The 23436-nt window shown below is 49.7% G+C and overlaps 1 protein-coding gene across 4 annotated transcripts in view; it reads left to right on the top strand.

The window, feature by feature from the left end:
• Positions 1-23436, top strand: part of CNTN1 (contactin 1) — a 384862-nt gene that overhangs the window by 325505 nt on the left and 35921 nt on the right. For all 4 annotated transcript variants that reach the window (XM_051850934.3, XM_051850935.3, XM_070049666.2 and 1 more), the window contains 6 exons: positions 5349-5419; positions 8654-8888; positions 13734-13837; positions 15948-16134; positions 18965-19077; positions 19807-19963. In XM_051850934.3, coding sequence (XP_051706894.1) covers positions 5349-5419; positions 8654-8888; positions 13734-13837; positions 15948-16134; positions 18965-19077; positions 19807-19963 — 867 coding nt within the window. The remainder of the gene's footprint in view (positions 1-5348; positions 5420-8653; positions 8889-13733; positions 13838-15947; positions 16135-18964; positions 19078-19806; positions 19964-23436) is intronic.

Raw genomic sequence — 23436 nt, forward strand, 5'->3', positions numbered from 1 at the left:
GCTCAGACTGTATCGTGTCATAGAATTAATTACTTTGTGGTATTAACAGTCATCAAAGTCCCCCCTGACACGTACACACACTTGTGAAACAGGAAGTGTCAGGTGCAGCCAAGGAGTGACATATTGAGATGGGCCTTTGTCTTCCACTGTGGAGAAAGTAAGGCCTGTGTCTTCTAACATAGCTGTTCCTCTATTGTCAGATGATATTTTGTGGTCTTTGACTAATCAACCTTCGTGTCTTCCACAGGCTACACACTGTGTGGTGATACACTTACATACCAACTTTGGGTGGTTAGACGCTGCACACCCACTGTGGGTGGTCACAGGTGCACACCCACTGTGGGTGGTCACAGGTGCACCCCTGCTTTGGGTGGTCACAGATGCACTCTAACTGTGGGTGGTCACAGGTGCACACTCACTGTGCGTGGTCACAGGTGCACACTCACTGTGGGTGGTCACAGGTGCACAATAACTGGGTGGTCACAGGTGCACACCTGCTATGGGTGGTCACAAGTGCAACTAACTGTGGGTGGTCACAGGTGCACACTCACTGTGGGTGGACACAGGTGCACACTAACTGTGGGTGGACACAGGTGCACCCCTGCTGTGCGTTGTCACAGGTGCACACTCACTGTGGGTGGACACAGGTGCACACCTTCTGTGCATGGTCATAGGTGCACACTAACTGTGCATGGTCACAGGTGTACCCCCGCTGTGTGTGGTCACAGATGCACACTCACTGTGGGTGGACACAGATGCACACTCACTGTGGGGGGTCACAGGTGCACACTCACTGTGGGGGGTCACAGGTGCACACCTGCTGTGGGTGGTCACAGATGCACACTCACTGTGGTGGGTCACAGGTGCACACCTGCTGTGGGTTGTCGCTCCCCCTCTTCGCGGAGGAACGACACTAAACCCTGCCTAGGCTTCATATCCGAGTCACGGCACCATTATGTCGCTCCCCCTCTTCGTGGAGGAACGACACAGGACCCTGCGCTGTTCTTTCGTCTGCTCGGCCCTCCCCGGGCTTGCCGCTGGTTCCTCCCGGGTTGGCTACTATCCTTTCCACCTCCGTGGAAGGGCAGTTCCCCCTGGCCACATTCCCCACCTCCGCAGGGGAGCGGCACACCGCCGGCCGGCTTTCTCGGGGGGCTGCACAGGTGTTCCTTCAGCTAGATGTTCCCCTTAGATGTTCCTCGTGAATGCCGTCTCTCTCCTCCTTTATAGTCCTCCTCCGCCAATCCTAACTCGGCTGCCCACACGCCGAGTACGCTGCTCTCCTCCAATCAGGAGCAAGTCCTACAGTTTATTAGCTGAACTGGAGGCAGCTGTGTAGAAGCTGTTTACTTCTCTCCCAGCGCCATATTGTGGGAGAGCAGATACATAGAATAAGTCTTAATTCCAGTAACTCAGTCTAGTCCGGTTTGCTCCCCACAGTGGGTGGTCTGGATCTGCTTCTGATTGCAGCTTTCTGCTAATGCTTGCCCTGGAAGGTGGTGGTGATGGCTCAGATGGTTAGGTCCCAGCCACCTAGTTGGGAGACCCAGATGGAGTGCCTGTCTCCTGACGTCAGCCTGGCCCAGTGCCAGCTGCTGTGGCATGTAGGGGTGAACCAGTAGATGAAAGCTCTTTCTTTCTCTTTCATTCTGCCTTTCAAATAAATAGAAACGAATACATAAATACAAATTCTAGGTGAATCAGTTATTGAGCTGGCATCATTCGTTCAAAAAACTTGTGGATTAGGGATACCTAGTACCTCCAGTCAAAACTGGTTGTGCGTATTTAATTCCTATAGCTCTGCAGAGATCCCCTGCAGGACTGGAATCCGATGGCATCCGCATGGCTGTCTTTAGTGCTTTGCACAGCACAGTCTGTAGTTGGCACTGAAAATTCTGTGTAGAAGGAGAAGGGGAGAGAAGGATGTGATGGTTCTTGAGGTTGAAGTTGGTGACAGGAGACAGAGGAGCAAAGCAGCTGTGTGATGGGCAGATCGGGATTTCAAGAAGCTGTTGCCCAATATAATCTGTGTTGTCTGAAAACAAGGCTAAGATCGGCATTAGATGCTTTGCCTTTCCATGGACTGGGGAAGGTAAACTGGAAAGCATCAGTTCTTTTACTTCATTTAGTCAAATAATCCATACTCGTTTGGGGTTCTTCCTAAGAATTCATTTTGCATCTTGGTTATTTCCCTTTACATCATTCTTGTCTGCCCAGCCAAAATTTCCCCAGCTGATTCCATGAAGCCAGTAACAGGCTTACTTTGCTCCACCTACTTTAAAGTTTCCTGTCTGAAACCAAAGCCACGAATGGCAACAAGTCCTGCCGGATAGGACCTCTGAGACGCTGCTGTTGTCCAGTCACTGTCTCAGCCCCCACCTCTTCTACCTGCAGTGGCAGGTGCCGTGGAAACATTGGCAGTGAGCTCCTGCATCAGACCAGGAGCTCGGACGAGATACAGAGAACTGCTCTCGTTTGAATGCCCACTGTTGCACAGCTCATTGATTTCATTGCCTTCAGAACTTTATAGTTCAGGGCTTGCGAATACATACGAAAAGCAGTTGTTAGATCTGAATGAGGTAGAAAGAGGTAGAGCCAAAGAGAAACATCTTCCATTCGCTGCTTCACTCCCCAGGTGGCCACAATAGCCAGAACCCTGCGGATCCAAAGCCAAGAGCCAGGAGCTTCTCATGCATGGGTCTCCCAAGCGGCTGCAGGGTCCCAAGGACTTGGGCCATCTTCTGCTGCTTTCCCAGGCCATAACAGAGAGCTGGATTGGAAGTGCAGCAGTCAGGACTCGAACCAGCGCCCATATGGGATGCCGGCACTATAGGCTGGGGCTTTAACCCACTGTACCACAGCACCGACCGCATGTTTTCTAAACTTTGGTTTTCTAAACTGGAGCTTTATATAAGCAGCTTAAAATCTTACTAAAAAAGATTGCTTTCAATGCAATGAAATTTTGATGCAGATTAAAGTGAGAAATTATATTCCTGATTTTATTTTATCTGTAACAATGACTGCACAATTTAAAGCAATACTTAACCAGAATTAGAGTAATGAACATATTTTGAACCAAGGGTTGAGCTTTATCTAATCTTGTGATTTTTTCATTATTTAGGGTTTTTCACAAGCCAGTGTATGCATGGTTAAATAAAACAGCAAAGCTCAAAGAGGTATTTGTATGCAAATTACTCAGGCATTAGAGTCTAAAAGGAAAATTGGCAGACCTTGTTCCTTTTCATAAGGAAGGATAGTCTTGGCATCAGCTTGATTTTCCTTTTTAAATGTTTTTGGAGCTGTGACTAAAATATAGGCATACTCCTACCAGGTATCTTAAGGGAACCACTATTAGACTAAAATGATGGAAAAAGAAACGTAACAACACATCACTTTTTAATCTTTCACAGTAAAATTATGAATACTATCCCTGATTAAAATTCAGTATTTTCCCAACATATTAATTGAGATTCTTTGCAATGATTTAGCATCTAGAACGTGCCTGTTGTGTTCTCTGTTAAATTCCTTGGCTTCTTTGTGCTTCTATAAAACAAGTCTCTCTGTGGCCAAGACTGAGTGCACAAGGCAGCCCCCTGCCCTGTGTGTGGCAGTGGAGAGGAGGTGTCAGTTCCATCTGTGGAAAAATGTCCCTGAACTGCTTAGTCTACAACTGAATATTCACAGCTAAAGGCTCGTGTGTGGGGGGGATCAGTAATTAATCCTAATAAAATATAAAAATACTCTATGAAGAGATATCGTTGCCTGGGGTCAGTGCTGTGGCACAGTGGGTTAAAGCCCCAGCCTATAGTGCCGGCATCCCATATGGGCGCTGGTTCGAGTCCTGACTGCTGCACTTCCAATCCAGCTCTCTGCTATGGCCTGGGAAAGCAGCAGAAGATGGCCCAAATCCTTGGGACCCTGCAGCCGCTTGGGAGACCCAGAGGAAGCTCCTGGCTCTTGGCTTTGGATCGGCAGGTTCTGGCTATTGTGGCCACCTGGGGAATGAAGCAGCGAATGGAAGATGTTTCTCTTTGGCTCTACCTCTTTCTGTAACTCTGTCTTTCAAATAAATAAAATAAATGTTTTTTTAAAAAAGATACATAGTTTCCTTTATTTCTGTGCATTTCTGTATTTTTTTCAAAATCATGAGCTCAATGGGAGATTGTTGAAGAGTAGGTCAACTTTGAATTAAATGTTGTGGAATGGAAAAATGCGCAATCTAATATAAACCTTCTATAATAAAACAAGGAGGTGTTGGATGTTCACAGGATTCGAAAGTAAAAGTAGGGGCAGGCACGGTGGTGCAGTGGGCTGAGCTGCCACCTGCCACCAGCATCCCACATGGACATCAGTTTGAGTTCTGGCAGCTCCACTTCTGATCCAGCTCCCTGCTATGGCCTGGGAAAGCAGCAGAAGATGGCCCAAGTGCTTGTGGGAGACCTGGATGGGTTCCAGGCTGTGTGCTTTAACCTGGCCCATACCTGGCCTTTGCAGCCATTTGGGGAGTGTACAAGTGGATGGAAAATCTCTCTCTCCCCCTCTCTCTCCCTCCGTCTCGCCCCTCCTCCCCCACTCCTCCTTGTCATCCTCCCTCCCCCTCTCTTTTTCTCTCTCTCTGTGCATGTGTCACTATGCCTTTCAAGTAAATAAGTATTTATAAGAAGGGTAAACGTGTAGGTGCAGGCATTGGCTCTAGTAATTGACCCCTTGTTGGAAAGCTAACTTTCCGTGTCAGAGTGCCTGGCGTTCATGCCCAGGGCTGGTTCCCGACTCCAGCTGCCTGCCCTTGTGACCCCTGGGAGGCAGCACCGATGGCCTAGGGGGCAGGGTCCCTGCCTCCCCTGTGGGAGACCTGGGTTGAGTTCCGCACTCCAGGCTTCAGCCTCACCCAACCCCAGCCACTGCTTGGGCTGTGAGCCAGCAGAGAGTAGATTCATCCTCATTCACTGGTGTTTCTCTCCCTCTTTCTCTTTCTCTCTCTCCCTCTCCCTCTCTCTCTCCCCCACACACACACGTATTAACAAAATTAATAAATATTTTAAAAATACACACTGTAAGACGTTTTCCCAGCCAAGTCTGGGAAATCTGTGGACAAGTCTGTGTAATCTTTTTTGAGATCCAACTAGCAGTGGGGACACGGAAAGGCCACGGGTATTGGGGGCGGACGCCTGCTGTCCCTTGCTGGGCTCTGCAGGGAGACAGGGACCGCAGCTCGGGGCACGATCCTTGCGTAGCGGCGTGGATCAGGCGAGACAGGTGTTCACGGTGTCTGTGGTCAGTTGGAACGCTCACACCGGAACACAAACGCACAGCCCCTGTCTCATCGCTGCTTTGCTTTCTCGTTTCAGCCCCGAACGTGGCTCCTTCCGACGTGGGAGGCGGCGGCGGGAGCAACCGAGAGCTGACCATCACCTGGGCGGTAAGCACGCAGCCCCCTGGGCGGTAAGCACGCAGCCCCCGGCTTTATCCACTTACTCTCCAGCCCCTGTGCTCGCTGAAAGGAGTTAACTAAACGGTGGCTTCCAGGGTGCACTTCCTCGTTTGTGTCCCGTGGGTGTCCATTCCTCCGGCTTCCTGTCGGTTAAGTGTGGAGTCCTACGCAGACCTACAGGCTGGGTGACTAGGGACCCTTAGCCTGGAAGGTCCAGCATTTAACTTCCGATTCCAGAGAGATTCCGCACCATCGTGGTCCGAGACCCCAACTGCAGCGAGCACATTTCCTCCAGACGTTCCGAACTCCAGAGACGCAGTGGACCGTCTTTCTCTTTATCCAAACCCGACTTTCCGTCGGAGGTGCACCTTGACCCCAGAGCAGTCACTCAGAATGGTCTGAGGAGGCACCTGAAGGGCTTGCGAGTGAGGATCCAGGATGGCTCAGGAGGGGTTCCGCTGGCAGGGTCCTCAGAGCGGTCTGCTCGGGAACGGTACCGCTGAGCTGGATCCTTGAAGTGAGAGGGGACGGCAGGGCTGTGACAGCACGAACATGTCTGAAGGAAATTGCTGGCATGTATCCAGGCAACACATGTTATTCAGATTCAGTTACTTAGTAAATATGTTTGGTGTTTCAGCACTCCAGATAGTAAATGGCAAAAGTTAGGCTCAGGAGCGTTTTGGGGCCTTCAGGAAAAATGATAGCTTTATTCCGTGCATGAATCAAATTGATTTGTGTAAAGAGTGGATATTTAGCAATACTTGACTACATTCTGTGCTCTGTAGCCACATTTTATATTTGACATTTAAACCACACTTCAAAGAAAAACTTAGAAAAATTATCTTTTGTTAAAATAAACCTCAAAGTATTTATTTCTACGTTTTATTATCAACAAAGTATCCAAAAAATTCCAGTACTGTAAAAGAACATCTTACTGTTTTCTGTCTGGCTCAGTTCTCATAAGCTTTCTGAGTTATCTGGATACCTGCTTCAGGAAAAGATGAGCTTTGTCCACAAGTTCCGAGCGGGAAGTATTCTAAACACCAAGTTTTCAGGATTAGGACTTGAAAATCATTACATTTGAAAGCTCCTGAACCAATTCTGTTGCCTGCTGAATTAACTCAGCAGAAAACTGCCAGTAAGAACAGTATGCAGGCCGACGCCACGGCTCACTAGGCTAATCCTAATCCTCTACCTGCGGCACTGGTACCCCGGGTTCTAGTCCCAGTCAGGGCGCTGGTTCTGTCCTGGTTGCTCCTCTTCCAGGCCAGCTCTCTGCTGTGGCCCGGGAGTGCAGTGGAGGATGGCCCAAGTGCTTGGGCCCTGCACCCCATGGGAGACCAGGAGGAGGCACCTGGCTCCTGGCTTCCAATCGGCGCAGCGCACCGGCTGTAGCGGCCATTTGGGGGGTGAACCAATGGAAGGAAAACCTTTCTCTCTCTCTCTCTCTCTCACTGTCTAACTCTGCCTGTCAAAAAAAAAAAAACACAATATTTAAACTTTTGCAGAAATGCTCATGTATGCCACCTAAGAATCTGAAAATCACAGTTTGCACAAACTTGAGGTTTTGCTTCAGGATAGCTGTAGCGCACCCAGAGGTGGCCGTTTGTCGTAGTGGCTAACACAGCAGATGGGATGCCCACATTCGATTTCATGGCACCTGGGTTTGAATCCAAGCTCTGCTCTCAGTTGCAGCTTCCTGAGGCTGAGGGAGGCAGTGGTGGTGGCCCACGCAGGTCTCTATCACCCACACTGGAGACCCGGTTAGAGTCCCAGCTCCTGGCTTCCGCCTCCCCCAGCTGTGGCTGGTACAGGCAACTGGGGCCTGAACCAGCAATTGTTTCTGTCTGTCTGCCTGCCTCCCGGGGGAAAAAAAATTTTTTTTTGACAGGCAGAGTGAACAGTGAGAGAGAGACAGGGAGAAAGGTCTTCCTTTGTCGTTGGTTCACCCTCCAATGGCCGCCGCGGCCAGTGCGCTGCGGCCGGCGCACCGTGTGGATCTGAAGCCAGGAGCCAGGTGCTTCTCCTGGTCTCCCATGGGGTGCAGGGCCCAAGCACTTGGGCCATCCTCCACTGCACTCCCTGGCCACAGCAGAGAGCTGGCCTGGAAGAGGGGCAACTGGGACAGAATCCGGCGCCCCGACCGGGACTAGAACCCGGTGTGCCAGCGCTGCAAGGCGGAGGATTAGCCTAGTGAGCCGCGGCGCCGGCCGGGAAAAAAAAAAAAAATAATGCTGCAACCAAAGACAGTTTCTATGCTGTTTTACTTAAGTCTATCCGAGCAACTATGTTATATTTAGTTTGAGTTTCTTACTTCCAAACTTCTTGACTTTGATTTTTGGATGGAAAAAGTAAATACACAACGTGTGCATTTCCCTTAATAGTTATAAGGTACTACATGGCAAGTACTAGAACCAGCTGCAGGTCAGGATTTGTAAGTAATGCCTTGTTGGGGCTGACGTGAGCTTTTTCACCAAGCCATTGGCATGTGTAGGAGTTAGGAGCAGTGCACCAGCAATGCGGAGTGCTGGCTTCTGTACTAGAGCCAGCCTCCGACCAGCGAGTGAGCTGCTACCCCTCCTCTCAACACCCACACTGTTTCATGCTTCTGGGCAGTTTCGTTATTCCAAAGCACAGATGGTGTAGAGGGCTGGCAGCTGCCACTCCGTTGTGCAGAGCGTCCTTGGCTCACCCATCACACACATGTTCCTGGAGGACCTGCTCTAGTGCTGGTGCTGGGGGGCCGAGGAACGCGGGAAGGAGGTGGCCTCTGCCTTTATAACACTGATGCTCCGTAGTCGGGGAGACGAGAAAGTAAACAAAGAAGTAAAGTGTGCCGTGTTACTCAGGGTGGTACCAAGGACAGGGGAGGCCAGAGAGCCAGAGGGTGGAGCTCGGCTATAGCCCAGTCCATGGCCCTTGAGAACGTGGTCCTCAAGTAGGAGGTTCTGGCCTCAGGGAGGGGAGGGAGGGAGTCCTGTGCCAGGGCAGAACCTCTCCCAGTCAGCAGTGCCCAGAGCCACGCCCTTGAAACAGCCAGGACACCACTGGGAACCTGAGCTTCCCATGAACTCCGACGTTTCCCACCTGCACCTGCCGCTTAAGCACCAAGGGTGTTTCCCGAAGAGCACACTCGCCCAGGTGCTGTTTTATTACTCAGTAGGGCTTTCCCCCCGTCACCTGCGCCACTAAACCCATTGCGCTGTTTCACTCTCTCTGTAGCCTTTGTCAAGAGAATACCACTATGGCAACAACTTCGGTTACATAGTTGCATTTAAGCCCTTTGATGGAGAAGAATGGAAAAAGGTGACGGTTACGAACCCAGATACCGGCCGCTACGTGCACAAAGACGAGAGCATGAGCCCTTCCACTGCGTTTCAGGTCAAAGTCAAGGCTTTCAACAGCAAAGGGGACGGGCCCTACAGCCTCATCGCTGTGATCAACTCTGCGCAGGATGGTAGGTGGGGGCAGGGCCTGGCGGCTGAGCCACGGGGAAGCCGGGTTCCCTGGTGCAGGTGCAGCTGGGTTTCGCTCAGGACTTGCGCTCGAAGCGGCATTCACGGCAGTGTGCGTATAGTACAGCTGATCTGTCAGCCTCCCCATCCAACAACAGGCAAGTTGCTGGCACCGTCTTCCTTCACATCACGTTCATAGTGAATAGGAGATCCCCACTTGGGTCATGGGCGTAGGCTCCTGGTCCTGGCCCCTGTTAAGGTTTAGTCTCAGAAATTGTCCACACTTCGATGGGAACGTCAGTGTGTCTGTGTCTGCATAAAGTCTACTTGGAAATTCTGTAACATCGGCAATATTTGTAAAATTGCCTGAAAATTTAACCTGCTAATTACAGCTTTTAAGAAAATCACAGCGAAGTGCTGGACTTCTCCTGAGGCAACCGTAGATGATTATGTGAAAACGGGGTCCAAAAGTCAGAGCTGTTTTAATAGAAAGGCAAAAATGTGTCCCCTAGATCAGAGGGGGAAAAAAGCAGTACTGATAGTGGCCCTCTTTGTTTTTCTAGAAATTTCAAGTGAAATGAGCATGCTCTTATGGGCCTTTCTGTGTTTGTGCTCCATGACATAGAAGTTTTATACCAAACACAGTTGCCTTATTCTCATTTCTGTTCCTTAAGGTAGATTTGTTTATTATTTGAAAGGCAGAGTTAGAGAGGGGACGGGCCCGGACAGAGAGAGAGAGAGATCTGCTATCCACTGGTTTAGCCGCCAGAAGGCTGCAGTGGCCGGCGCTGGGCCAGACCAAAGCCAAGAGCCAGGTGCTTCTTCCAGGTCTCCCAAGCAGGTGCAGGGGCCCAAGGACTTGGGCCATCTTCTGCTGCTTTCCAGGTGCGTTAGCAGGGAGCTGGGTTGGAAGTGGAACAACCAGGACTTGAACCACTTTCCATGTGGTTGCTGGTGCCTCAGGCACCAGCTTTACTCACTATTCCACAGTGCCAGCCCTGATTGCCTTGTTTTCTATAATTTTCTATAAATTTACTAGGAATTTTATCATTTATATTCCATTAATAAAGACAGGCTGCCTTATCTGTCTCTTCACCCCATGCACCCTACGAGTCATCATTGGCTGTAAGAGCAGACGGAGACCTTGTTGCCTTCTGATCTGACACACGCATCCTTGATCCTCGTCCAGTTCTGTCTCTGAATGCATGTGAGATGCATGGAGGGAGGAGTTCAGATGCTAAGATCAGGCGCAAGGCTCTGTTTGCTCCGAAGATAAGTGCTCTGTTAGTTTACCAGTTTCTGTTATTCTTAGTCTAATGTCATCGTTTAGCCATCCCTTGGAACTCACCAAAATTCTCAGGTCTGCTGTTTTGTCCTTCGTATTTGTTACAAGTGGGGTGTGTTTTCACATCATCCCGATCGCTGCCTCCAACGCGTACTTGCCTCTTGCTGAACCAGTCGACCCTGCTTCCAAGGATTCGCGATCCATTGGCTCAGCCAATTGTACATCAGAAATACTCTTACCATTATATCCCAAGCAATACAGTATAATGACTGTTCACATAGAATTTACATGTATTAGATATATAAAGAATCTAGGGATGGTTTAAGGCGGGTGGCAGAATGTAATGTGAAGGTGTAGGCAAGTACTACTCCGCTTTATACAAAAGACTTGGCATCTGGGAGTGGGTATGTGCAGGGTCCTGGAGCCCTCCTCCTGGGCTACAAGGGAGCACACCCTCGCATGTACCTGCTTATGGTACGCCGCAGTGCCCACATGCAAGTAACATACACAGCTGTGTCTCTAGCTCCATACGTCATGTTGCACACCTTAAATATACAGAATAAAATTCATTTTAAGCATGCAGGTGGGAAAGGCAGTCATGCACATGTTTCTCAAAGTCAGCTCAACTGAGTGCATTGAAAGAATGAAAAATCACAGCAATTTAAGTTTATAATGAAATAATGAGGAAGTCTGATGACCTGTCTAGACTCTGTGTGCTTCTGCTTACGCAGCAGAAACACAACCTGCGTGAATTCTAGTGATGACAGCACCATGGGAACCTCGCTCAGAGAAGGTGAGGGCTGTTTCACCTGTGTCCAGTGCCGCGTTCGATTCTAAACTCAGCTTTCAGGCAAAGAGCCGTGCCTGCCATCTCAACTTAGTCCTGACCTTTAGGATGATTGTCCTTCTTTCCTAAATTGTTCCTGAGTCCCATAAAACTCGCGTGGGCTGAAACTTGCATTCGCTGTGATTGTTTCCTTGTCACTGCCAGGAAACCTGTCATAGGACCGCCTGTCCACCTTGGCCTGGGAAACCTGTCGTGGGGCCGCCTGTCCACCTTGGCCTGGGAAACCTGTCGTGGGGCCGCCTCTCCACCTTGGCCTGGGAAACCTGTCATAGGGCCGCCTCTCCACCTTGGCCTGGGAAACCTGTCGTAGGGCCGCCTGTCCACCTTGGCCTGGGAAACCTGTCATAGGGCCGCCTGTCCACGTTGGCCTGGGAAACCTGTCGTAGGGCCGCCTGTCCACGTTGGCCTGGGAAACCTGTCATAGGGCCGCCTGTCCACCTTGGCCTGGGAAACCTGTCGTGGGGCCGCCTCTCCACCTTGGCCTGGGAAACCTGTCGTAGGGCCGCCTGTCCACCTTGGCCTGGGAAACCTGTCATAGGGCCGCCTGTCCACCTTGGCCTGGGAAACCTGTCGTGGGGCCGCCTGTCCACCTTGGCCTGGGAAACCTGTCATAGGGCCGCCTCTCCACCTTGGCCTGGGAAACCTGTCGTAGGGCCGCCTGTCCACCTTGGCCTGGGAAACCTGTCATAGGGCCGCCTGTCCACCTTGGCCTGGGAAACCTGTCGTGGGGCCGCCTGTCCACCTTGGCCTGGGAAACCTGTCGTAGGGCCGCCTGTCCACCTTGGCCTGGGAAACCTGTCGTGGGGCCGCCTGTCCACCTTGGCCTGGGAAACCTGTCATAGGGCCGCCTTGTCCACCTTGGCCTGGGAAACCTGTCGTAGGGCCGCCTGTCCACGTTGGCCTGGGAAACCTGTCATAGGGCCGCCTGTCCACCTTGGCCTGGGAAACCTGTCGTGGGGCCGCCTCTCCACCTTGGCCTGGGAAACCTGTCGTGGGGCCGCCTGTCCACCTTGGCCTGGGAAACCTGTCGTGGGGCCGCCTGTCCACCTTGGCCTGGGAAACCTGTCATAGGGCCGCCTGTCCACCTTGGCCAGGAAACCTGTCGTAGGGCCGCCTGTCCACCTTGGCCTGGGAAACCTGTCGTGGGGCCGCCTGTCCACCTTGGCCTGGGAAACCTGTCGTGGGGCCGCCTGTCCACCTTGGCCTGGGAAACCTGTCGTAGGGCCGCCTGTCCACCTTGGCCTGGGAAACCTGTCGTGGGGCCGCCTGTCCACCTTGGCCTGGGAAACCTGTCATAGGGCCGCCTGTCCACCTTGGCCAGGAAACCTGTCGTAGGGCCGCCTGTCCACCTTGGCCTGGGAAACCTGTCGTGGGGCCGCCTGTCCACCTTGGCCTGGGAAACCTGTCGTGGGGCCGCCTGTCCACCTTGGCCTGGAAAGGCAACCCCTCTCACATGGGACTTTATTTTAACATTAAATAGGATTATGAATCTTTAATGAAATACAACAAAAATGGATCAGCCCCGCTTAGGGCTTTCCTTGGTCTCTGTGTAAATTTTATAAGGGACATAAATCATTTTTCCCTGAACAGAGGGCCTTTTTGATACATATTTGACTTGATGCCCATTTGGAAGATTAGACATTGAAAGCTTTCTTGAGCCCAAGAACTGTGGAAGTCACAGCTTGTTTCAGAAGATCTTGAATGTTTTAAAGATCTTAGCCTGAATATGAAAGAGGGAACTTTAGGAATACTGTTGCTGCGTATCATTCGTTCATACACATAGCAAGCAAGAGGTAATGCACTCACCATTTTCTATCATAAAAATCAGGTTCCCTACTTTTGATAATGGAGAGTTGATAAGCTCAGTATCATTCACTTTAATTTGCATCAGCAGGCTTTCGTGAGTGTATCACTTGGAAGAAACAAGTAACAAATAGTATGGTTTTTGTTCACAAGTATCATAGAAGTTCATCAATCTGTGGTTCATTGAAAAGAAAGCACACACATGATGTGTACGTGTTTCTTTGTTAACATGGTGAGTATGAATGCATGTATGTCCATGTATCACCAATAACCACACTTGGTCTTAGCCAAAAGGCCAAGAAGCGATGCACCAATAACCATAGAATAAAAAACATTAGTGAAAATAAAGGAAGCAGTAATGAAATGATTAATGGGCTTAATTTGCTTTGGGAGGCTGGCATTGTGGCATAGTGGGTAAAGCCACCTCCTGCTAATCCAGCATCACATTTGGGTGCCAGTTTGAGTCCTGGCTGCTCTGCTTCTGATCTAGCTCCTTGCTAATGGCCTGGAAAAGGCAGTGGAGGATGGCCCAAGTGTTTGGGCTCCTTCCACTCATACAGGAGACCCAGATGAAGCTCCTGCCTCCTGGCTTCAGATCAGCCCAGCCCCAGCTGTTGTAGCCATCTGGGGAGTGACCCAGCGGGTGGAACATCTCTCCCTCCCTCTCTCCTCCTCTCCCCCTCTCCACCTCTCTCCCTCTCTCCCTTTCTCTCTTAACTGTGCTTTTCAAATAAATAAGTAAATCTTTTTTTTAAAAAAAAAAAAGCAGAAATTATCTTGGGAACATTAACGCTATTTTGGACATATTGAAATGTGATTTGGATTCGTTCCTGGAGCAGTGGTGCTGTTTGCATTTCTTCATGGAAGAGACGGACTAAGAATGTAACTAAGAATGTTCTCATCACATTTCAGCTCCCAGCGAAGCCCCGACAGAAGTAGGCGTCAAAGTCTTATCGTCTTCTGAGATATCCGTTCACTGGAAGCACGTTCTAGAAAAAATAGTGGAAAACTATCAGGTGGGTTTGGTTGTTATCAGCTAGATCCACCTGTTCGTAAGCGTTTGACCAGCGGTTTTGAAATATGTTCCACCTTTGCGTATCCTGTGTGCCGCTGAGTCGTGTGACAGCTGGCGCTGTATGCTCGGTGTTCAGCATTGTGTAAGCTACCTGCTAAGAGCCAAACAGGCTCCTCCCGGCCTGTCTAGGAGAGGTGGAAAGAGACTGTGCTAGCAAACAATTGGCCAAAACGAAGTGAGGCGATGACTCTCACGGTCCTCGAGTTCTCCTGAAAGACAGACGTTCTCATCAGAGGCTGTCCAGTCTCAGGTGTGTGCAAAGCATTTTGGCAGCTGATTATTCAGGGGCATCCTACAGCTTGTCATTGCACTTGACTCAGCTCCATTTCTTAAAAAACAAAATCCAAAAGGAACCATTACAGATAGACCAAAATGTGTCTCCTGGTGTTATCCATGAAGGCAGAAGTTAGGGCCCACTCGACGTATCCCGAGAAAACTCTCCTTGACCTGAATCTGAAAGGACCAGCCGGGAGGAGCCTGACCGGGAAGGGGCCCTGGCTCAGAGGGGGCAGGAACTGGAATGCGGAACCCAGAAGGAGCGGGTTGCCACTTGGGGCGGAATCTGCAGGGCGGCTGCGGTCACGTTGTTCGGTGCCCGCAGGGAAAATTCAGATGCGTTGCCATTCACTTATCTGAGGATGTTTTGTCCAGATGGACAGAATTCCTGACTTAAAGGAGAGAACATGGAAACCTGATGCAGAAGTTTATAGCAGCAGCCAACGACAAAACAAACGAGGGCTGACGGGCAGAAGGGCCGGTGCTTCCGTAACTCGCAGCAGCTGTTTCTTTACGCCGAGCCTCTGTGGAGACGGGGTGAAAGCGCTGTCCGTCAGGGCGCACGCGTGGTGTGCTGTGATGTTCTCTGGGCAGCGCTGACGCTGTTCTAGCCCAGAGATTATAGAGCGCACAATCGCTCCTTATAGAAGATACGGGTTTGACTTTTTAATGAGGCTTGTCTTGTAGCTTCTTCATACTTTGATGAAGACTACATTTTCTTCGAAATGATTGGACCTCAGTATCACCTACATTAGCGGTTTGATGGGAACCTGTTCCTTGACTCTTAATTCTGAGGTCTGATTGTGAAGAGCACGCTTGGTAGATTCTGTAGACATTCGCAGCACAGTGACCAACCTGCTTGTTTAATCAGTGAGTGAGCTCCCCGTGCCCGGCAGTCCCGTGTGTGCAGTATTGGACACTGCTCTTCCTGTGCCCGCGGCGCTCCTAACATAGTCGAGTGAAGGAGCAGTAGCACAGCGACCCCGCCGTTTGATCAGCGCTGACACAGGGAGCCCCAGAGAGGGACAGTGGAAACATGTGAGACACCAGCACCCTTCCAAGTAGCTCTGTATCCAAGGCTTAGATAGAACTTACAGATGTCTGGCTCCAAAAGTGCTTTTATTTGAAGAATAAAAGTCATCATTCATACCTTGTGTAAGCTTTAAGAGATAAGAAACTCCATAACCGCTTGACAGATGTCATCATTTCTAATGATGTGGGCACATTTTTGATAACTTGCACAGCCTGCCCAGTCGTTAGGTCCATTTCGTTGCTGTCCAGAGGTGACAGGCCAATGAAAGGAAGCGAGTGCACAGACTCACCTCCCCAGGGAGCGTGGAGAAAGTGCTGCCTGCGCCCACGCCGTCTCAGCCACGTGCGACCACACCTGGGGGTCAAGTTGTTCTCCTGTCGCACGGCCTTACTGCGGTTCTTACAGTCACATAAACAGGAAGAAATAAGTCAGCGATAAACACTGGTCTGGCCAGTGCTTCCCAACAGAGACCACTTTTCTATTTAGAAGGTTAATCTTACAGTTTCCTGTGTGGTTTCATGCCATTTTTTTGTTAGGGTAAGACTATTTCAGGCAATGAGGTAAGGCTTTGATTTGCTTTTAACACCTTGGATTGCATCTGCGTGTGGGCCTTGCCCTGACCTGAGGTCCGTCAGAGGGTCGGTACTCCAGGTGGCATTTCAGAACCTGCACCGGCAGTGACAGAGCCACCGCTGCAGAGGCTGACCCGTGGCGAGCCGTCACTTGTCTTGGATGTTTGCAGATCCGCTACTGGGCCGCCCATGACAAAGAAGCAGCGGCACACAGAGTGCAGGTCTCCAGCCAGGAGTACTCGGCCAGGCTGGAGAACCTGCTGCCGGACACCCAGTACTTTGTGGAAGTCGGGGCCTGCAACAGTGCGGGCTGTGGGCCCTCCAGTGACGTGATCGACACCTTCACCAAGAAAGCACGTGAGTCGCACGTTTCAGTTTCCTGTTGTTGTCAGGTGCTCCCGCTGAGTGGGTGCAGGTTAAGATGCTCCTGTTCCTGGCTGGCACCGCGGCTCACTAGGCTAATCCTCTGCCTGCAGTGCCGGCACACCGGGTTCTAGTCCCGGTCGGGGCGCCGGATTCTGTCCCGGTTGCCCCTCTTCCAGTCCAGCTCTCTGCTGTGGCCCAGGAGTGCAGTGGAAGATGGCCCAAGTGCTTGGGCCCTGCACCCCATGGGAGACCAGGAGGAAGCACCTGGCTCCTGGCTTCAGATCAGCGCAGTGCACCGGCCACAGCGGCCACTTGGCGGGGGGTGAACCAATGGAAAAGGAAGACCTTCTTTCTCTCTGTCTCTCTCACTGTCCACTCTGCCTGTCAAAAAAAAAAAAAAATGCTCCCATTCCATATTGGAGCCCTGGGTCTGACTCCCAGCTCTGAGTCCAGCTCTCTGCTAACACAGGGCCTGGGAGGCAGCAGGTGACAGCCCAGTTCCTTGGGTCTCTGCCACCTACGTGGGTGACCTGGATTGGGTTCCCAGCTCCTGGCCCAGCTCTGGTCATTGTGTGCATTTGGGGAGTGACCAGCAGATGGGAGCTTGCTCTCTCCCTCTCTTTCTGCCTCAATAACAATAATAATGTTTTAATAATAAGAAGAAAACTACCACTTTATTCAGTCATGATGCGTTTGAGGCAAATTTCCTGTCCAGCAGTCTGAGCACATTGTGGTCTTGGTAGTCCAGTGATAATCACATTTTAAATGTGATCATTTATTGGCAGTAATGAAAAATGTGGACACTGTCTTCCTGCATTTAATGCTCTATGTTAAAAGTAAAATTAGAGGTAACACCTATATAAAACAGTCCTGCTTTGTGTCATTGGATATTTCACTGGTCTTCCTTGAACCCTGCTCAATTTTTACACTTTGATTTATCAACATTCAGCGTCGCCCAGTGCAGATGCGAGTGAAGTGAGTGAGTCGGTTGCTGTTGTTACTGTGTGTTCTCACGTCCGTGCAACAGAGCCACCTGCTTTGCTCTGAGGTTTTCATCCATTCTCATCTCTGCAGCTTCCTTTGCTATCCTGCCCCTGAATCCAAGCTGGAAATAAATATAAATGTGTGTGTATGTGTGTGGATTAATGGATTTGCCTGCAGGCCTTACTAGAATTTCACAAGTATCTATGGGCAGGATTACCACCAGGGTTTGCAAATTTATGAAGTTCCCTTGGCAACAGAGAATCTCTTAATGAGATGACAATTGCATGGTAGGAGCCAGTGTTTCATTTCAGATGCAGTTTGAGATCTGCATCTGCCTCTTGCGAAATGTATAACACTCTAGCTGGACTCATTTACCTCTTCAGACTGGTTTTCTCCTTTATAAAAGAAGCGTCCATTCCTGTGAAGTTTTCCATTTATTCATTCATCAGAAATACGCTCTGTGTCCAGCACTGTCCAAGTGGTGAGGGTGCATCAGGGACCAAGGCACACAGAGATCATTCTCTCACAGTGTTGACTCCTAAGGGAAGGGGAAAGAAACAGAAATCAGAGATCCTGGGAAATAAATAAGCATGGTCAGATCAGGTGACAGGACCGAAAAATGAACGAACAGGTAAAACTGACTGATCTGAGTGGCACCCGAAGTCCAGCTGGGTGCTCCGAAGAGCTCTGAGAGATGCCACTTGAGCCAGGCTCTGAGTGACAGGTGATCCGGACCCTGCTGTGCTGGGATGGGGGCGTGGTTTCAGGCCAGGAGAGTAAGTGGGGCAAAGCTTTCAGGTGGGAAAAACTTGAAACATTTTAGATGCTGATCGCCTGCTGGGGCCACGGCGTTGTTTCTGAGCTGAGCAGGGGCCAAACTATGGGGGCTCGTGTACACCCTAAGAGCTTGGGTATAAGGTACCGCTGGAAGACCTTAGCGCTGGGTTTGCTGTCTACTGTGTGTTTTCCAGAAGTGTCACTCTGGTGTCGGGGTAGCAGGTGCGTAGCGGTGGGGTAAGGTGAAACCCACGTAGCGGCTGTTTCTGCAGTTGAGCTGACAGTCCCGGCAGCTAGCACCAGGTGGTAGAGAAGACACAGAAGTGGCACGGCCAACAACGCTCCGCTAACGGGTTAAGACTGAATATCAGACTTTTGTTGGAGCAACTGGGAATTGGTCCGAGTGACTGGTAAAGCTGGCAAAGGCGTGTGCGTGGGAAAGTTGGGATTACGAGGCATGTGTCCCGTCCTGATGGTGTCACAGATAAGACATCCTTGAGACACACAGGCAGAGACAGGCAGAGGGACACTGGGTCAGCAGAGAGGGGCGAGGGTGGAACTGTGAGTGTTTAAAGGCCACGGGCGCAGGCGGCAGGGCTCAGAAGTGGTTCACAGTAGAGAAGGGTGCCCAGGGTCAAGTCCTCAGACCGTCCAGCATTTGCAAATTGAGCCACCTCGGAGTGCTCATGAGGAGACGGCAGTCAGGGAGAAGGAAAACCCAGATGTGGAGATGCCGTGAATTTAGGAATAGAGCGAGAGTGACGTTCCAGTGATGTTAGGTGTGAGCAGAGCAAGAGGGACGTGAGATTCAGCCACGCGAAGGTAAGTGTTGACCTTGAAAACGGAGTTTCAAGGACGGATGGATGAGAAGACAGTAACAACAGTTCTGTTGCCTAGCCACAGGGCCTCTGGCTGCGTTGAATAAATTCAGGGGTACACAAGCTTGGTGCAGCGCCTGGCACAGGGGACGCACGCATGAAAATCGGGTGGTGTCACTGTCATCAGCGCGGTAGTCCCTGGGCTGTGGCGAGCGCTCACTGCATGCTGCTGCTCCCCACAGCTCCCAGCCAGCCCCCCAGGATCATCAGCTCCGTGAGATCGGGTTCCCGCTACATCATCACCTGGGACCACGTCGTCGCCCTGTCCAATGAGTCTACAGTGACAGGATACAAGGTACGGGAAAGAATGTTCTTCATTAGCCCCACACAGGCCTCCTCCTTACTGAGTGTGATCTCTGCCATTCCTACTGCTACAACAAAGGCCACACTGAGCTTTCTTGCTCTGCCTGCACGGCAGGCCCAGAGGACATGGTGCCAGGACAAACTGAGGTGGAAAGATACCTACCGTGCACTTTAGGAAAATGTTACGTCCAGTGAGTAAGACAAATAGAATATTGCTTTCAGGAGTAGAGAGGGTAGACTGGCGGATTGTGGCGTGTTACCCAGCCTCAGAAAGCCCCTTGGTGTGTCCAGTTATCATCTGCAAATGACCAAAACCCAGAGCAGGTCATTCCCATGTAGGCGCAGCATCGTGCATGACTGGCAGTATGTGGTTTGCAGTGCCGACCGAATTTCAGATATTACAGAAAAAAATCAAAATTGAGGGGAAATATTTTTAGACTATGTCAATATATTGAGAGAATCTTTCTTTATACCTTTTTCCCTAAAAAGACACATCCCTTCCATGCCTTTTTTGGGTCGTTTCAAAATCCAAGATTCAGATACTTAAAGCGCATGCTCTTGGAATGACCCTAAAAATGGACAGAAATCCATTTCTGTGAATTGAAAATCAAGTGAGTTTCAAACGCATTTGCTTTCGCCAGTTGAAGTACAGGCGTTTTTCTTCTGGTTTCCTCTCATTCCTGTGACTGCATTGACTCTTCCTCGTCTCGGGCTCTCCCAGGTTCTCTACAGACCCGACGGCCAGCACGACGGGAAGCTGTACTCCACGCACAAGCACTCCATCGAAGTCCCGATCCCCAGGGATGGGGAGTATGTGGTCGAGGTCCGGGCGCACAGCGACGGAGGAGACGGAGTCGTGTCTCAAGTCAAGATTTCAGGTAGGGCGGGGGTCTCACACACGTAGCATTCGGGACGTTTCCAGGGCACATGGATCTCCAAGAGGGGAGGTAAGACGGGTATGCATACCGACAGCAGTGTTTCCTTGCGGAGATGTGGAATGCGTTGGAAGCAGGGAAACCTGATGTGTTTTCCTGGTAAGTCACAAAAGTAAATTTACAAGATGCCACATACTTGGTGATTATTATCTACATATCAGAAGCACAAGTGTTGACTTCCAGTCATAGCATGAACAAGTTCTGGAGAGTCTGTGTTTGGTGATGGATGTGTCAGTTAATTTGATGATGGCAACATGCTATACACATATACCAGATCATTACACATATCCCTTTAATATATTTCACATTTATTTTGTCATAAATGTGTTTTCAAATAAAAAGCACGTTTAAAATATTATAATGTGTAAAAATGGCACCCAATACTAGGCTACTATTTAAAAATATCCAAATATCCTTTGTATTAAAAGGAAATTCACTGGACTATTTGTAGTACATTTCTAACTCCCTTTTCCTTGTCCTGCGTATGTTAATGTAGTAACAAACTACATGTGCCCTTGTCTTTATTGTTTCCCATTTCTTTTGTGGAAACTATTATGGCATTTGATATGTGTGTTTTCTTGAAGGGGTGAATTTGGGGAACTTGTTTTAACTCATAAATTTACATAGTTTCACTTTTGAGGACTTTTTTTTTAACAAACTGCTCAATCTGAAAATTACCACCTGTCTCTCAGGCGCTCGGGGTGTGATGGCCACAATCGTAATTTGACGTTCCGGTGTAAATAGCCTACGTCCACAAGAGCCTCAGACATACTCAGTGTATTTTCCTCTTTCGTTTCCATCCATAACTGACATTTTGTGTTACTTCCAGAATTCCTACTACTTATCTCATCCAACCCTAACTGTACAAAGGAGCTGTAGAATGGACGTTATGAAATGTCAGCTACTTGGGGAATAGTGAGAGTATAGCGTTTTCTTAAGTTAGGACTTACTTGCAAATTGTCAATCATCTGTCATGAGAAAAGCATTTCAATATAAATGGAAATTTTAGGACTTCTTGCAAGTTTAAAGACTCCTAGTACTTTGCTTTGGTATTCATTTCCAAAATATGTAGCTAGTAATGCATTATGTAATAGTAGTTAGTACTGTAAAATATTGCTGGGTGTTAGTGTGGATAAGGACTGTGCCGTTCATTCATTCATTCAACAAATGCACATTAATGCCTACAGTGTGGCAGGCACGGTTCATGTGCTGACCTCTGCATGTTTCCACACACACACACACACACGCACACACCCCGACCTCACCACAATTCTAACGATTCTTATTAGGGTTCCAGTCTTGGTGTCTTAGAGGCCAGTCTGTGCACACTTGGGTCCATTTAAACTAGTAAGACTGTAGAACTCTCTTCCTAGAATGACATCCACCTTCTTCCCCACGGCCTGTAGGGTCCTATTACTCTAGCCCGCCCGACTCTCCCATCTCAGTGCGTGGGTTCCCCATGGTCAGTCGCCCACCTCCGTGTTCCTGAGCGTACAGTGTTGTCCTCACCTTGCAGCACGTCTCCTCGTTCCGCCTGGCAAGGCTCGGATCTCAGCAGAACACATTCACTCTTGTTTGGTTTCTGCTCCAATGCTGCGCTCAGAGAAGCCTTCAACAGCGACAAGTGTAAGGAGCCAAGTAACTCTTCATCATGTATCATAACGCCAGCTAAAATCATCTTATTTATTAAATTATAAGAGGCCTCTTCACGAAGCTCATGGAAATGCATATGATGAAAACATTGCATGCGTTTCCAAAGTCTTTTACACCGAAGTAAACACAACCATTTCCCATGAACTTTGCAAGCACCTTCCTACTTGCCCATTGTCCATCCCCTTCCCTCTCTGACTCAGCCCCAGGGGGTGCGCTCTTGTCTACCTCCTTCACCATTTGAATCCCCAGCACCCTGGGGACCAACTGGCACCCCACGGGGTTTTTTTTTTTTTTAAAGATTTTATTTATTTTATTTGAGAGTTAAGAGTTACAGACAGTGAGAGGGAGAGACAGAGAGAGAGGTCTTCCTTCCGCTGGTTCACTCTCCAAATGGCCGCAATGGCTGGAGCTGCGCTGATCTGAAGCCAGGTGCCAGGAACTTCTTCCGGGTCTCCCACGTGGGCGCAGGGACCCAAGGACTTGGGCCATCCTCCACTGCCTTCCCAGGCCATAGCAGAGAGCTGGATGGGAAGAGGAGCAGCCAGGACTAGAACTGGCACCCATATGGGATGCTGGCGAAGCGGGTGGAGGATTAACCAACTACACCACAGCGCTGGCCCCACCCCACAGGGTTTTAACAAATGACTGTTGAATTAATTTGCATTGGATTTCTGCACAGAGCAAACTTTGGTACCGAGGATAATTTGGCTAGCTTAAAACTATACTTTAGAGCTCTAGAAAATCAACATATTTCTCTGTGGGGCAGGTGACTTGTGTCCTGTCACGTGCCGATCCAGAAATCCGACTCGTGCAAAGATGGACGCTTCACGTTAGACGTATCTTAGAAATTTTCCTGGGCGTGGTGACGTATAGCTCCTCTTCCCTCTGACTGGACGTGCTCTGCTGTCTTCATTAATGACTCCTTAGTGAGTGTTTACAGGGAACATGAAGGCAGAGGTGGCACGGCACGTATGTGGTCACTGATACTGCACCTTCTGTCTCCAATAGCCATGGCACACTGCATATAAAATGTAATTACTTTATTTGCCACCATACTGGATATTTGCTATAAATTTTAGATATCAGTTGATATAAGGATCCTTGACCTTAAGTACGTGAATATCCACGGAGAGCATCTGTCTGCTTCTGTGTGAGTAAGACAATCGCACACCTTGGGTTTTCTTTTCCGTTCCTGACCACAGAGAGCGTGGCCAGGCTGGGCAGGGCTTTAGGGACATTTCCGAGTCCTGACTCCTTTCCCAGGGGAGGACGCAGCCCTGTGAAACCTTTGTGGCGGCTGTGACTGGATGGGGCTTCCTCACTTGAAAAGTCCTGTCCGTGATGGTGGGGACCAAATGCAGCCCGGGAACAAGGCTAGGGGGGTGCATTCCAGGCTGTGCCATAGAGTGACCGAAAGACACTGACATCCTGGCCCAGGGAGAGGCCGTGGTGGGATCAGGCAGATTCTAAAAGAACCACGCATCTTTCTGTTTGATTTAAAGTTGCTGCATGTTCATTTTATCGACTTCACATCGGCTAATACATCTGTAATTATCCTGATGCCGCCACAGATGATGTAATCTGTAACCTACTTTTTTTTTTTTTTGCTAACTCCCAGCTATTAAGTTAAACTATATGACCGAAGCCACAGCCTTAAACACAGTAGTGGAAACCACATTTTGTGCTTTTGCTTTGTCCTCCCCAGCCAGGAACAGAAGAGAAAGGGGTAGGAAACTGCCTTCTTGGTGGTTCTTTTGGGTGTT

This window comes from Oryctolagus cuniculus, chromosome 9 (assembly GCF_051225735.1).
Source record: "Oryctolagus cuniculus isolate XC-2025 breed Fujian yellow rabbit chromosome 9, ASM5122573v1, whole genome shotgun sequence".
In the NCBI taxonomy this organism is placed as follows: domain Eukaryota; kingdom Metazoa; phylum Chordata; class Mammalia; order Lagomorpha; family Leporidae; genus Oryctolagus; species Oryctolagus cuniculus.